At 31.8% G+C, this 17,770-nt stretch overlaps 1 protein-coding gene across 1 annotated transcript; it reads left to right on the forward strand.

The window, feature by feature from the left end:
• The first annotated feature begins 65 nt into the window (after positions 1–65).
• On the forward strand, positions 66–17,711 carry LOC140058942 (transmembrane protein adipocyte-associated 1 homolog). The gene is made up of 10 exons (XM_072104736.1): positions 66–191; positions 1,009–1,232; positions 3,436–3,568; positions 6,583–6,675; positions 8,038–8,190; positions 8,384–8,500; positions 9,414–9,474; positions 11,256–11,358; positions 12,930–13,010; positions 14,534–17,711. Exons 2-10 carry the CDS (start codon positions 1,051–1,053, stop codon positions 14,760–14,762), a joined length of 1,152 nt encoding a protein of 383 aa, XP_071960837.1. The 5' UTR covers positions 66–191; positions 1,009–1,050; the 3' UTR covers positions 14,763–17,711.
• Positions 17,712–17,770: the final 59 nt, after the last annotated feature.

The raw sequence follows: 17,770 nt of genomic DNA on the forward strand, positions 1-17,770 counted from the left end.
TTAAATGAGGTCAAAGTTTATTTTTGTATTGGTCAAAGGTTATGTTTCTGATCTAAAAATCATCACACGCAAAAAATCGTACGATAACGATCTGAAAAAAGAAGGGAAAGCGTTTTGTACAGGCGATATATTACTTTGTAAAATGTGATATTTAAACGAATAATAAATAAGCGGCATTAATAAATAATAAGGTATGTTTCTTAGTATTTATTTTCAATGAATTGACTCACAATAACTACTAGCCTAGGCCTAGCCCTAAATATAACTTCCTTGTTCGTCAGTCAGTGAGTGTATCTAGCCTAGGCCTTGGCCCTCTACTATCTATCCATCCGTGTGTACTACACGTCGTAGGCCCTTGTAGACGTGACCTAGTTAGAATAGGTAGCCTAGCTAGGAATATAAAAACAGGAATATAGATAGGCCTAAACTAGAGGACAAGGTCTAGCGTAGCTAGCCTAAATGTATAAAACTAGGGCTAGGGATACAATTAAATATCACAAATTTCATTACATTTTAATATTATTAATGTTAGCATAATGTTTTTTTCATATTATAAATAATAATTAATATATGACCCAGCGAGCAGGGCCATATACTGTATAATTGATACGGAACAGTGAACTATTTATTATTAATACTCGTAGTTAGTACATCAGTACAGTAGGTAGCGGGACGATTCGGCCCTGAGACGATTCGATCCGGGTTGATGAATTAATTTCTTTTAGGGTGTAAGTGGAACAGATCTCTCAGATTTGAGATCTAAGGCCTGTAAAAAATGTTTAATAATAATTTCTAATTTCTTAAGAACATATTTTTTATGGTGATATCAAAACTGACAGTTCTTTATGACTTTGTCTTTACCGGCTGATTTTAAAATCCTAAGAACTTACATAGATATATTATACAGATATTTATTTAAATTACCACCATACCTCGCAATGGAATGTTTTCCACTATTAAATATTAACTGCATTTTTCCAGTTTGCAATTCATTTGTGTGTTTTACAGTTTACAATTCTACAAAAAGGACGGAATTCTGTGTAAAATAAAATGATGGACGGTGCGCTTGTGTTATCAGAGTCTCTGGCTGGATCCATAAACACAGTAACACAGTCTCCAGTCAACTTCACCACAACTCTGATACCCACAATGACCACTGCAAAGAATGAGTCTAACCTCGGCGAGGTCCACTGTTGTCTACTTGTACTCTATGCAGAAATAGGACACAAAGAGTAAGTCATCTAAACAAAAATTGTCCCTTTTATTTTATTGCTCATTCATTTCTTAGTTACGATGAACGCCTTTGTATTGTAAAATTTAAAAATTAACAAATTTAGAACATAAAATTAAATACTGTTTAGCATATCCGTAAGATCATAAAAATGTAATGTTGTTCAATTTATAGCGCTTAAATACAATCAGAAGATTGTCCCAAAGCGCTGATAGAAAAAACAGAAAGAAGTGACAAAGAAAAAAGATGGGTTTTTAAGGTCATAGAATAGTCTCTCTGGTCAATGTTTCAACGTTGAATAGTTTTAAAACTTATCTTAATGATTATGAATGTATTTTTATGTATAAATTATAATTATATATCACTGGTATATTTTATTCAATTAATCAATCATAACTATAAAAGATATGGACCAAGATTCCTTGCAAATTTTTTTTTTACAGAACTATAATTTAACCATTTTTGTGACAACAATCATTTTCACAACAACCATTTTCACAACAACCATTTTCACACAGTTAATAACATCATTACTGCTTTCAGTTTCATTTCTCTGCTTCCATTGGCAAGATCACCTAAAATTTATAATTTAAACTTATGATACTTATTATTGTATATTCAGGAATAGCCGCTCCATAATATCTTTGCTTTTCTTCTTTATATCTATATTTTATTTTTTAAATTTATACTAACAAATATATTTTTATTAATATTATAATCATAACAATAAATATTTTAAAAATATATATAAAATATTATTTATCGCATAATATACAGTCTAGGATAATTATTTGATTTACAAAATCATTACACCCAACTAGGCCTACTATCTTCATCTCCTATATGCGGAACATTATTTGGATAATAGAACAAATCACACTTCTACACATAATCAAACATTGTATACTCTATCTCTAACAATATTTCAGTCTTCTATCGACTAAAGCTGAAGTATAGTCATTATCTCGGGACCGTTCTATGGTCACCACCAGGTAGGCTTGCTTCATCAAGGCTTCTATGAATGGATGTACTTGTTGGGAGCAGGAACGCTAGTAGACCATACCCAGTACCGTTTTGATTACGATCAATCGGGAAATTACCTCACGGAATTATTTTCAATTTCAACATTATCTCCACTAAACAATAACATAAGAACATTTCAGTTTCATCATTTTTAATTTGGAATTTAACCTTCATAAATTGACACACATTTATTAGGCCTTTCCCTCTAAATATAATAAATAAAATATTAAAAATGTACAGTATACAGTATAGCAAGCCATTTATCATGCACTAACTAACATAACCATTTTTTGTTATGTACTACCCAGAAGTAACATGTCATGCCTTTACCATAACATTTCTGCTCAACAACTTTTCGAATTTCCCAAAATGTCCAACCGCTGTTGTTATTCTAATTGCTTGGGGTTAAGTTTTCCTCAATTTTTTTCATATTTTATTGTATAGTTGTCGTACATCTTGAGTTTGTTACAATGTTAGTATACTAGACTTCAGTGAAATGTTATTAAAGATGTATTGTCCCTTGAAACACAAAAAAATGAAAAAAAAAATATTCTAAATTTAAATTGGCCATTCAAAGTAATATTAAAGTTATTCACTTTAAGTCGAAAATTCGAGCCAAAAACAACAAGTTTACATAATTAACAGGTAAATTAATTAGATTACATTTCGTCTGGGAAATCATCACAAGCGAAAGTAAACAAAGATTTCAAACCATGAGTGCATTATGCATGATGCTAATTAGGATTGTTTACAACTCGTCACGGTTGAGAAGGTGTTTTCACACAGATCGCGAGGAAGTTTTATGATTATGCATACAGAGTGCCAAACAAGCGCGTTGCATTATGAGATGTTTTGTTTGAAAACTTATTAGTTATTTTAAGTAATAGTTAAGTATAAGTTATTTCTTGAACAAAAAAACATCTGTATTTCGGTTAAATAATTTTTTTTTTCGACTAATTTTTGGTGAAAGTTAATAACTCTTACCCAATTTTTTTCCAAATAAAAAACATTTTTTTTTGTTGGAATTAGTCAAAGGGAAAATACATCTTTAAAGCAAGTAAGATTTTAATCTAAAACTAAGAATTTATCTTGTCAACATTCTACAGTTAGTATACTTAGACCGCAGTCAGTGTTAAAAGTAAAGTAACATTTTTAATTTTTTACATTTTTTCCTTTTGCAGAATACGATATTGGGACCTTGCACTTCTAATCCCAAATATGCTGTTCTTAGTGTTTATGATTGTAAAGGCTAAAAGTGCCATTGCTAAGCTGAGACAGACAACCAGCCCAATATTTGTTACTTGTTATATAACGGTAAGTAATTACTGTAGGTTTATAATGTATTGGCTTTTATAATATGTATTTTTAAAGAAGCCAATTTTAGAACTACTGTATAGGCACAGTGAACATGGACGGTAATATGTTGCAATTTTAAGATTTATTATGAATTTATATATTTACTATCTTTTTATTGCATGTTTATATTTTATATATTTAAATGACTAATGATTTCAGTTGTTTATTACCCAGTGACGACGAAGACATAATGGGAACACGTCACCACTATTAAAGGAACACTTTTTTTATGTCTTGAAGGTTTCCCCTTAATAATAATTCTTTTACTGTACTGTACGATTTAAAACTCAACTAGCATCGTGTATTCAATCTTTTTTCTCCCATCTTTATTTTATTTTAAGGGCGTTGATTTTTAAATGCCAGGTGCGGACAAAAAATTTCTATTGATCATACATTCCAATAATTATCGATCTATAGTTTCCCCTATGTTTCATAATTGTTGTGATTTTATTTGTGTTACAAGAGCTTGTTTCTTATCAGTGGAGGATAGTTCAAATTACACCGTAAAATCTCTATTCTTTTGTACACACATTTTGTAAATAGAGAGGCATTTTAAAAAGCTATGAAAAATAAACAGTGTAGTAAAAAATCAGATGACTAAATATAGGTAATATAACTTGAATTTTACATTTCTAGTATTTTTATTCAACGTTCTTCAGATTTTTATTTTCATGCTATAGAAAAAATTATCCACCATATATCCACCATCTTCTTTCACCTACTAGGGAGTCACCAGACATGTTATTTCATTAGATTAAACTACCTAACTACTGAAAAAAAGTCTTCCTGGTTTTTATGGCATAATTTTGCCAAATTTTGTATTTGAACACATTAAGGGAAATTCATGTTTTTTCGTCTTGATTTCTGTTACAAATATTTGATTTATGTACAAAACTACAATTAACCAGATATTATATTTAAAATTCATGCCTGTACCTGAGCTTTAAAAAGCACTAGCTATAAATTTGACAACATTACCATTATTCTAGGTTTAACAACAATCAACGACAAAAGACATCGTTATCAGATTCTTTTTCAACATAGTTATTGTAGTTGTTTCCTTGTTTGAGTATTTAAGCGTTTGTTTACATCAAGTTGTTTTATTGTAAATTTTTAATATTTGTAATTTTACTGAGTTCTGATGTATAGTAGCAACACTAACAGCCGATTCTCGGTACTTTCTCGGTACTGTATCTATTTCTGAAGTATCATAGGAATATGTCAAACAAATGTTTAGAGACGTGAGTCTTAAACTCTCTACACTATCAAAAAAAGTGTGATGTTCCCAAATATGGTAGTAATATGCCCAAATATGGTAGTGATACATGACATCATCATATAGACACATCATATTTTTTTTTACATAAAATTTGATAGCACAGAGCTTAACGCCCGTATTCTTAAACCGGACTTTAGTCGTAGTTCAAAGTTCGACTTGAAAAAGTCGTAGTTCGAGCTATTACTTCAAATTCGATTCAAAAACGAAGTAGTCGAAGTTTGCAGTTCGACTTAATGAAGTCGAGCTTTTAGTCGAGTTGCACACGTCTGGGTAACAAAGGCTAAACATTAGCCAATGACAGAGTATTTGAGGAGCAGACGAAATTTTGCGCATTGATATCACTTTCCATTTTCTTACAAAACTTTTTACGCATCAGGACTATATACATGAAAAATAATTTTAATCGTTAATTATTAGAACAAGATCAGTATTAATTTAACAGTGAAGTACTTTTGATTAACAACAAAGAAAATCTTCAAAATATATTTAGGAACCATGGCGGTACGGTAACTTTCATATTTTCTAGGCCTCCAACAAAGTATGATCGCGACGAACCACGCACTTCCTATCGTGACAAGAAAGCGCTAGGCCCCCTAAACATTCCATCGCGTGGTGAATTGCCGCATCCCCCATTGTCGCTATGGCGTGACGTAGCTCAAGTCGGACTTGCGCGAAGAAAATAATGTAATTTGTATACAGTTGTAAATAAAGATGATTTTCATTATTATAACTTATACCAATGTATATTTAATTAAGCTAATATAAATATAGATATTTCATTCTTCAATATCTGGCCAATATAACAACTCAATGACTGTTACGTTTTTTATAAACATCGTGTAAAAACCATTTAGTCGACCATTTAGCCTGCCCCCTCCAGGACTAAAAAAATCGATCAAAATCCGTCTCGATTTATTCGAGGTTGGCCTGATTTAGTCGGTGATTTAGTTGAAGTTCGGTTTATGAATTAAAATGACGTCATTTTTTTAGTTTTAGCTCGAACTACGACTAAAGTCCGGTTTAAGAATACGGGCGTTAGATACTTATATATTTAGCATGATACTAAAACTTAACTACTCTTTATTTTATTCTTTATGGAATGTTTATGATATTGATAGATGTTTTAATGTTGTGTTTGTGAATTTTGATAGATTGATCTACTCTTTGATTTATTATTATTTATAGTTTGATTTGTTATGTTAAAATAGATTTGAGAAACTAAAAATATGCTGGCATCTATTGAGACAATTTAATATCAAATTTAATGGGAATTTGCCATCTGCTTTTAGATAAACTGGTTAGAAAAATGTATTACTAAATAAGAAACAACGGTATTCATACTGACGATTATAAATATAATTTCACCTATTTTGATATTTTAATAAGGGCATGTCAATATTATTCTACTGCAGTAATAATGATTAACTGCAATTTATTGTATACTTTTTTATTAATATTTAATGTTTTTGTTAACAGGTTGTACATTTACCAAAAAAATGAAAAATAATTAACTAAACAAAACTTAGTTACTGCAGTAACTGCAGCAGAATATTCTGAAATTATCCTTAAAAATGTAACAAAAAAATAATTATACTATGATGTCAGTTATCAGGAAAATACTTTCATATTAATTTTACTATTATTTATAGTCAAATAAATAATATTTACAACCTTCTCTATTGTTTTGTTATAGGTATTCACGATAGCAGTTATCAGTGTAGTGAGGGCGGTGGTTTCAATGATGGTATCGTCATCAACAAACTCTGCAGGTGATATCGTTGATACAGTAAGTACAGTAATGTATAGACTAAACAAAATGTTATCACTAAATTTAGTGTACAATTTGTGTACAGTAGAATAAACTCAATGTTCCTCGTGTTCACCGATCATCTGGTGAACATTCATTTTCAAAGCTAGGCCCAGACCTTTGGAATAACCTTTCAAGCACAATTCGTGACTCATCTTCAATTATGATTTTAAAAAAACTCTTGAAAACCCATTTTTTCCCGAAATAATTATGTTCACCAGATGATCGGTCATTGTAATGTAAAGCGCTTTGATCCTTGTAAAGGCGCTATATAAATTGAAATGTCAATGTTAATGTTAATCAGGGGACACTTTCTGAGTTGCCGAGTAAAGGGCAATACATGTTTTAGCACTTTCATTATTGTACCATTTTCTCTGTATCTTTTTGAATATTGATGTATATATATATTATTATATTTCTAATAATAAATAAAGCACTACGGCTAACCTCTGTCAGCGGACACCCCTATTAAGGGGACAATTTGTTGGGTCCTAAAAGTGACTCTTTATAGAGATCCTACTTTATTACTGTACAATGTTATACTATTGGTATTCAATACAAACCAACATCACTGACTCAAACTGTGTACACTTATTAATTTAAATGTAGGCCTACCCTAAAACGTGTGACACATTGAACACAGCTATATTTTTCCACTGTCTTATATTACAGTGAGATTATACATACAAAATAACTCAAAACTTTCCCTGATTATAAATGGAATGATCCATGAAGAATGAAACTAGAAAAGTCTTGTTTTATAATAGCTGAGATGTACTGTACATGTTTTCTATACACTCATTCACACTGAACCTCCAGTTCAGTGATAAAACTTTTATTTCAAATATATCGTTACGGAGATACATGGGTTGTGGGTCAAAGGTCAGAAATGGCATTTCCGGTCATTTTTTACTAAAATGTCCCATTAGACTGAATATAAATGTATACCTTCTGATCAATTTGAGACCAAAATTACCTTGCTGTGACCAGTGGTTGTCGAGATTTAGGGACGTGTTGGTGTTATAACCTTTCACCCTGACCTTTTGACCTTTCGCCACATTTTCAAAATGTGTAACCAAGCCAAAATTGATTGTTTGACCACCCTAAACCAATTTCTGAAGTCAAATTCTCTGGACCTCAAAGTGCATACGAAAGTTGATCTAGCTACTAGAGTATATAATTTTTTAGTATTTTCACTATTTACTGTACAGTAACTAACATGGATCTTTGCATAATTATTAGTTCAATGAACTTCAACAAATAAATAATAAATAATTACTTTTACTAATAACAATACTACCTCTGTACAAGTTAAATAATTACTGCACATTTTTCTTTTAGGTCCTGTGGTTAATACTGAAGTTCTTTTTACTGGGTGCGGAATTAAGTGTTCTCACATTTGGGCTAGCATTTGGGCACCTTGATAGTACAGCCAGTATTAAAAAGGCTCTTCTGGTTACAACTTGCATATCATTAGCATATTCGACCGTACAGGTGTGTTTTTCATTGTATTGTTATCATTTACAATGAGAATTTGTGAATTTAAACCGCTCTCTCTTTCGACAATTTACATTTTGTTAAATTTAACTTTTTAGAATAAATTAAATGATAATATATTCATGAAGTATGTTTTTCTTTATATTTATACATTTTTATCAGTTTTTTGTTTAAATTTTGTTTTTTTTAGGGTGTTCTTGAAATTAAATATCCTGACAGTCATTTTGATAATCCTAACGCTGTGTTTGATGTTTTTTCTCATGGAGGCACAATCTTCTTTTTTACAAGTTCTCTCATTTTTTTCTTGGTATGTACCTTTTAATATCTTTTTCTATCAACCTGATAATATTCCGTTGGCACTGATAATCTCACGCTCTAGTACTACTCTACTGTACAGGTAGGACAAACTTGGGAAATTCCACTTCTCACAGGGCATGTTTTACCGCTGTACCTTTCCTGTGGAATGCACTACCTCATTGTAACCTAATTTCATCTACATTGAAACAGTTTAAGTCTGTTCTTAAAACCAACCTGTTTAATTTTAAGGACTGTGAAACCTTTTGGTAAAGACTGCCTGTCACTTTTCATATTTTATGATAATTGTTGCCAAGCATTTTATGGTGTGGGAGGGCGATCACTTGCCTAACACACTCTTAAATTGCTATGAGGTGTTTGATTTACAGCCCACTTACAAACATCACACCAGAATGTGTTTAGGAGTGCAATTTGTATTACACACCTACCATTTTTCAAAAAGACCAGGCCTGGATTGCATCTACTACCGCATGCATAATTCTGAAGAATAAAAGTTCACTTTGAATTTAATAGAAAGAGCTCAGCTCCTGTTACCAGGGAGATAGAACACATGAAAAACAGTGAAAAGTGATATTTGAACTGTCCTCCAAAGAAAACTCACTGGACACCATACAAAATGCGGCCGTTAAGCTCAGTTCACACTATCAAACTGGTTTGACAAAAAAATGTGATGTTCCCAAATATGGTAGTGATGTTGTCATGTCCATATATGGGTACATCGCATCTTTTGGTCACATAAAGTTTGACAGAGCTTTAAACTCCCAGATTTTGCTAGGCAATGTGAAAGAGCTATGAGCAATTCACAAAACAGCTGTGCAATTCGTCAGTTGTATTTTCAAAATTGTTTTGATAAAAAATATAAACTATTTTGGTATTAATATATATATATATTTTTTTCTCCTTAGATATATTCTGTTGTACTAATTTTACCTTTAACCAGACTAAGAGATTTTATAAAGTTACCATGTAAGTACAATAGGCGTAGAGTACAGTACAACATGTGATTCCAAAAAGGAAAGCTGATTGGTTGTTACCTAGCAGTCTATTATATTACAGGAGAACCCCTGTTAAATGGACACCTTCAAACCCAACAATGTATTATTTAAATTGAGTGTCCCCTGATGAGAGGTTTGCCAGAAGCCTTGTCTACACTATCAAACTTTATGTGTCAAAAAAATGTGATGTGCCCATATCCCATATATGGACATGATGATGTCATATTTAAGCATAGTACTACCATATATGGGCATATCAAACTTTTTTGAAAAATAAAGTTTGATAGTGTAGACAAGGCTTTATAATATATATTTCCTCTTGTTTGCTTCCCATGTCCTCTTAATAGGTTTGTTCCAAAGGAGGGGGTTGAAACATAACATTCATTCTTTTGAGGAATCACATGATGTCCTGCAAAGCTATATTAATAGTGTTAGGTCTTTCACAGCATTTACACACAGTTTAAACATGCTCATTAAGAGCAAAGAATCATTCATTACATACATAAGGATTTTAAATAATAATGTAAACCTATTTATTATTGAAACAAAAGGAAATTCATTATAGGGTATACCCAGAAAAAAGGGAAAATTCTGTGTATGCTTAGGAAATAGTGAATAGTGGAGTATGTATAGAAAAAGGGGAAAATCCTATAATGTACTGTATGCTTAGCAATAGGGAAAATCTTGTAGGATATGCTTAGGAAAAAGAGAAAATCCTATAGGGTATGCTTAGGAAATAGGGAAAATCCTATGGGGTATGTTTAGGAAATAGGGAAAATCCTATGAGGTATGCTTAGGAAATAGGGAAAATCCTATGGGGTATGCTTAGGAAATAGGGAAAATCCCATGGGGTATGTTTAGAGAAAAAAGAAAATCTTATGGGGTATGATTTGTGTATTCATTGCTTGAAACCTATCATTTTATGATGAACGCCCTCTATTGTTGTACTGCAACTTTATACTGTATTATTACAAGGACTCTTTGCCGTTTCCTCTTTTTATTAATCTACAATTCCACAAGAACAATTTTGGTAGCCCTGAGTGCCCAAGAATAGTAGAATAATTGTTATTAAACATTCATATCATTCAATAATATATTATCACTGTATAATTTTATTCAATTGAAGTACATACAGTATATAAAATTATGTGCTTTTTTTGGCACGGTTAAAGAGTTTGGGCTGTAGGCGGTCAATATAAGAAAGTTATTGGAAATAATTTAGTGTCAGATCAAATTCAAATAAAAACTGTGGCCTCTATGTAGTTTACGAACATACAGGAGTGAAAAAACAACAGTAAGGGTGTGTGGGCAGTGTGTTGGACGTTCGACTACTGATTGTGAGATCGAGGTTCGAATCCAACACTCGCCGCATTCCTTGTATCCTTAGGCAAGATACTTTACTTAAGTTTACCTCTCTCCACCCAGTTGTATAAATGGGAACCCAGTTAGATCAAGACACAACTTTGCGCTGATTACTAGCTGCATTATGGGAGTATGATTCCATATGTGTTTGATCCAAAATGACTGGGGTAATAATGTTAGCGCTTAGAGGATTCACAACATTAGGCGCTATATAAATCCAGGATATTATTATTATTATTTTAGCCGGAGGTAATTATTTATCAATTCTTGTAATGCACTGTGTTACAGTACAATTAGAATTAAGATATCAGCATTCGTGTTAACAGTATGGATACATTTAATTATTTCATTACTTTTTTTTTTATTTATTTTTTATTTTTTGATTTGCAGCTAAACGTTCATTTTACTATTACTGTGCTTGTCTTGCAACTGTCAACTGTGTCCAGCTAATTGGATGTGCTATCCTCTTCTATAATATTCAACCGGGTTTATGGTAAGTATATTCAATAAGAGCATGGTTCTGTCTTAAGAATTTTGGTATTTACAAATATTGTGTGTTTCTAGCAAGAACTTGTCTTTTAGCGCCAAATAAACCGATTATTTCAAAATTGTAATTTTTGCTCCAAAATCAGTGTGTAGTCGTTAGAATTACCCAAAATACGATTGGTCCTTGTGCTGATTCTGTTCCCAAGAAATTGGAGTTCATTTATTCACACTGTTTTTAACCGGTTATTTTTATGCAGGACTCAAATGATATATCCCATCTGTCAGGACTATATTTTCATAATAATTCGCTAAGGGGATGTCAAAATGTATTTATTCAAAGAGTTCTGGAGGGTTTTAATGGGACAGTTATTCAAGGGAGGTGTTTATTTTACTGGGTGTAATATGGTAACATGTATAATTAAATAAATTCTCCTTAAATAGAAGAAATATACAACACAATTAATATCAAGAAGTGATTAAATACAGTAAAAATGATTGGTAAATTGTAGATCATATGGTAGTTAATGAATTCTACTACAAATAGAAATTTGTTTATTTACTTTACTTGTTTACTTGTTTCCGGAGCTCAGCAATGCTGGGTCCGGAGTCGAGGCTAGGCTATGCCTATAAGCCCCTCTTGATAATTACATCAACTCTTGAATATGGTGCAAATTTAAGAGGGTGGTTGGACCATGCCCGTTCAAGACCGGACTTAAATTGATTGGTTGATCTTGAAGCTACTACATCCTCCGATAACGAATTCCATAATACTGTACTGTATATGGCATATAAATCCAAATGGCAAATAACTGAAAAAATGTCAATGGTGTGGGTATCAGTGGCTGGATCTCATTGGAAATACAAAATAAGCAAAAAGCTAAATGAAAACGATAAAGTAAAACAGCCAGAAAAATGTGCAGAGCTTTCGGGCAATGGTAACCATTTATCAGTGCCTCATTTAATATACAGTTAGTATAACATAGAATATGTTATAGGCAATTTCTATGTCCAGGCACTAAATTTTGGTTCAACAATTGCATCTATGGTACGTTATGCGCCTACCATGGTTGTCACGGGTAACGGAGAATCAGGGTTCGATTCCGGAGAGGGAGCTTGAGAAACGGCTACCACATCCAAGGTCAGGAAATCGACTACGTAGTACACTATAGAACTAAATTCATTTGTACCTTTTTCCATCTGTGCTTTCAATGACAAATATTGTTGAATCACCGTTTAGTTTATTTTGTATAGTGTATCTTTATTAAAACTCTTTACTTGTTTATATTTATTTTACTTTATATATATTTTGTATGTTATTGTTGCACTGATGAAGAGCTAGGTTTGCCCGAAAGCTCTGCTAACTTTTCTGGCTGTTTTACTTCATCGTTTTGATTTAGCTTTTCGCTCTTTTTGTTGTATCTCCATTGAGATCCAGCCACTGATACCCACAGCATTGTCATTTTTTCAGTAATTTGCCTTTGGATTTTTGTATGTTATTGTGTTATGAATTTCTGCAAGGACCAAATAAATCTGAATCTGTAATGTTTAATAAAATGATTTTCATTTATTTGATTTCAGTATAATTGATGTGACCACTTACTTGTACTTCACCTGTTTTGCTCCGCTTGCCTACCTTGCATTTCTGCACAATTTCTTAAGGTAAGCATACCCAAAGCCTGCTATACCCTAAAGTACACAGGTTTATTGCACTGTATTAGAAATTCAGCGAGTTGACTTCTTCCACAAAAAGCAATATGTTTAAATAACATAGTATAAAACTGACTTCAAATAACGAGAAAAGGCGGCAGACATACAAGTAAAAAATCAGATAAATAATTGTAGCTCTTTTGATGCTCTCAGATCACAATTGGAGAGGAGTTGTGGCTTTGTGGTTATGATGCTTGGCTACCACGCCAAGGGTCCTGGGTTCAAGTCCCGTCACATGTCAGGAGTTTTTCTAATAACAAAATTACAACTCCACTCCCAAGACTTGTCAGACTTGTCTTGTGTATATGTTTGTCTCGTGAACTTCTGAGGGTCCCATAATTATCAGTAATTACTGGATGGATCACCCTCATAATGGTCAAAACAAAAATTCAATGACTAAAGGCCTCTTTGAGTAATAAATGACACAAATTTTTGGATCTGTCAATTATTTTGATGTTTTAATAAATTAATGCTTTATTTAACTGACTTCTTTCAATTATATATACACAGAATACAGGGGTGAATCTAGGATTTTAAATGACTAAATTAATGGGTCCAAGGGCGCTCCTGTTGCAGCTCTCCATCTTGTATATTACAGGAGCGTCCTTTATCCACATGCAAAGTGAAAATGAACAGTTTTTTTCTCTAAATGAACCATTTTTTCCTTAGATTTTATTGATATATCCTAACAGAAAACTTTTCACCTTTTCAACTAATCTTAAGTGACCTCCCTTTATTCTTTCAAACTCAATTTATTGTACACAATTGTTCATCAATAGTTCTTTGTGTAGGTGATAGGGATCAAGCTTTTCTTTAAATGTCAACGGTTACAGATTTACTTTTAAAAATGCCTTAAAATTATATAAAATTCAATTTTGGTGACTTTCCTACAGTATCTCTTAAGCTCTGTCTACACTATCAAACTGTTTGACAAAAAATGTGTGATGTGCCCAAATACGGTAAATATATGATGTCCATGGGCACATCACATTTTTTGTCACATAAACTTTGATAGTGTAGCAGGAAATAATTTCACCAGTGTAGCATAGCAAAAACAGATACAAAACAACCTTATTGCTACACATTTCTAAAATTGTGTAGCAAAAAATACAATACAAAACTATGTTTCTTGACTCAAAAATCAGTTTGATTAGCAATATTGCTAGAAACAATTTTAAAATGAAATTTTTCCCTGTGTAGACAGAGGTTTATAACCTAATGTATAGGTCCATGATAACACTATGAAGTCCTGTGGCATTACATTTTTATAGAGGTGGCTTTATGTCACAACTCATTCTGCTTCACTGCCATTGACTTTGATGGTTTATTTCTGTGTATGATAGAGAACATTTCCACTTTTTTTTATAAACAGTATGCCTGAGTAGGAAACTGGTTTTTTTTTTCTAATTCCATTTTATAAATGGTACAATGAAAATGTAAATTTGTAAACATTTTATTTATTTATTTGTATTTAGGAGTCCACAGCCAGCACTACTATTTTCTTACAAGCCTCAAATCGATGAAATTGATGATGAAACTCACACATTTCCTCGCACCATCACGCGGATACCAGACTCGCCCATCAACATCATGTACGAAAGCACAGAGTTCGCAGGACATGCCAACCCTAACAGTTACCTGAGTAATGATTTAACATACAGTCTAAATGCTGGCACAGAAAAGCAGAGTCCGGAGAATGTGTGAAATATTAAGGATGTATAGAGTTCATAGTTCATGGGTCGTACCATTTAGTAATAGGGGTGTTCATAATAGGGATATTGTCTTAGATGCTAAGGTAGTATATTATCCACATCAATCCTATATAACATGATTACAATATAGTTTGTAAAATACTAAATGTAATAGCATATAATGTATAGGCCATGTTTAAACATTGTAAAAATAGTAGTGCTCAGAAACTGAGAACATTTTCGGCTAAATTCACAGAGCAACAAAGCCTGTGCTATTTTATATTTTGGCCCATATTGAAGATACAGATAACTATACAATTTTAAGACGTAACCAATACAGTATATCGATCCTGAAAATCAACGGATCAATAGAAAATTGTGGATGTTATCATGCAAACAAAAAAAAAAAAAATCAAAATAATATTTATAAGCAAATAATTTAATTGTCAAAATACATAATTACAACATTTAATAATCTACAATAATAATTATGTAATTTGTATCTGTAAGATTCTTGGCTTTGGATAAAAATAACTATACATCCCTATTATAAACATCCCTATTAATAAATGGTATGACCCACAGACTGGCATTGTTTCACTGTGGCAACATTTCTGATTTCGAGATGTAAATGGTGGAGAACCTGTTACTTTGCAGACTTTATTAAAGATATGGAAGATATTCTTTTTTTTTATTCCTCAGTAACAGTGAAGATAATTGTTTTAATTTGATGATACACCATTAAAGCAAAAGGTCCATGGCTACAGTGTTACTAGGCCTACAATTGTCCCTGGTACCACCATGTTGAAATGTCACCAGAACTCACACAGTTGACTGAACACTCATGCCTACTTATGTACCACTAATAGATTGACTTTAAATGTCAGTGGGTTTTAAGAACAGACAGGATTACTACCGGTTTTTATTTTTGTACCTTGAAAATCTTTGGGGCAGAAAATTGTAAATACGCACGTACACAGCAAGACGTCACACTGCTTATTGTACTGTAAATCTCCTATGCTGAAAGTTTCAGGAAATGTTAAAAAATAATGACCAAATACAACAGATTATTTTCCTATATTTTTACGCTACCTTATTTTTAATTGCAATAATATTTCATAATGATTAATATTATTATGATAATATAAATATGGCAGGATATCAATAGATAACCTGCATATAAAATTATATATGTTATGTTTATGTTTTCTTTTATGCTTATTATTATTATAGAAAAAATATTTATCGATCAATTATCATCAAAACATGTACGTACTTAGAAGTAAATTAAAAGATAAAATGAAAGTAACAACAACACTTATAGAAGCTCCTATGCGTGTAGAACTAAATAGCATATACAAAATAACTTTTAAAAATTGTATGTTGTACCCGTTTTGTAAAATACAAATTATTATCAGTTAAAATGATTGATAAGTTATTCCAATAAAACAAATACAGTGGAAACTGTCATATGCGACGCATCTATTCAAGGGACACTCCTAGTAATGGTACATTTCATAAGAAACAAATTAGAGGCAATATTATGTTTAAATTATAGGCCTAAATGTCAACCATGCTCAAGAGACACTTTGTTGCACCCTAATGTTATACTGTAGAAATAGCGCATGGCTTACAATTGAGAAACTATAATCTAAATAGTTGACATAGGAAATTAGTTTGTCGGTATTTGTTGGTTTTTATCAGTTTCCTTCTAAATACCAAGTTTCTATTTGGCGAATAAAATGCAAAATCACGCGGATAATCGTTAATTGTTGTGTTGCTGGTTTATTTTTGTCAACAATTAGAGATATTCTAGAAAGATTATATTGCGATTCGTGAAACGTGTACGGATGGTTGACTTTGTTTATCTAATAATAAGTGAATGACTTTGTAAATGCACACACCGTAAAACTATTCCAAACTGTTGTCATAATACAATGAAAAGATATACAGTACAGTAATTGAATTGTTGATAAATGATTTGTTTGGAAATTCTGTGCTTATTTTCTTTTCGCTACAAATGAAATATTAAGTTTCTTTATGAGGTTATTGTGCTATGATTTCAACAGGTCTTCAGTATAATACGCACTTTCTTTTAGGACACCCTAAGTAAGGGGACACTTTGATGGTCCTGAATAATATTGGAAAACAAGTGAAAGTTAACATGCTTCAAGGGGCGGATTTAGGCGAGGGCTAAACAGGCTTTACAACACCCCCCCCCCCCCCCCCCATCCTCACTAAAATTTAACAGCCATATCTTTTTTTAAATAGCAACTTCAATTTCTCTGTGTATAACATTCCCATCATGGGATATTAAACTCAACACAACATGTAACTGTAGGCCTACTACAGTTTAATCCAACTCACTCAATAAAGTGTGCTTGCTTGTTAGTTATGGTAATGAACATTTATTCTTTCAATAGTGCGAGAGCAAAGTTACAACCATCTTCTCGAATGGGTTTATCGTAATATGATTGAAATGATGACCATTTTTATATTTTCTATTATTTGTATTTGTTTTAATTAATTCTTTAATAAATGTTTTATAATTGATTGAAGAGTCTTACATGTTTATAGAAATCTATAAGTGTATTGTTACCTAAGCTTTTAACTAGTTGTAGCCAATGTAAGAAAATTACAATACAGAAAATGTGATGTTTAAAGATGTATTGTCTCCCAAAAAACATGAAAAATAATTAAAGCAGACTTGGAATAGGTTATTCTGTAGTTTTAATAAAGTTAATCACTTCCGTAGGAAAAAACCCCGAAAAAACAAATTAAGTTTTCCCCTTATAATATGACAAAATAAATGGTTAAATTCAACAAAAAATCTATTGGCTGGCAGCCAATTCAACTATTTTTTGCTTTAAGTTTTTTCAGGTAACTAATTTTTGGTCGAAGTGGATAATTATTATATGACATTAAAATGGCTTATTCAACAACAACAATTTAAACTAGAATTTAATTCGTCACTTTGACGAATTATAGGTGATCATTGTTATCGTTTTAATGAAATTAACA

Source organism: Antedon mediterranea, chromosome 9 (genome assembly GCF_964355755.1).
Source record: "Antedon mediterranea chromosome 9, ecAntMedi1.1, whole genome shotgun sequence".
NCBI classification, from domain to species: domain Eukaryota; kingdom Metazoa; phylum Echinodermata; class Crinoidea; order Comatulida; family Antedonidae; genus Antedon; species Antedon mediterranea.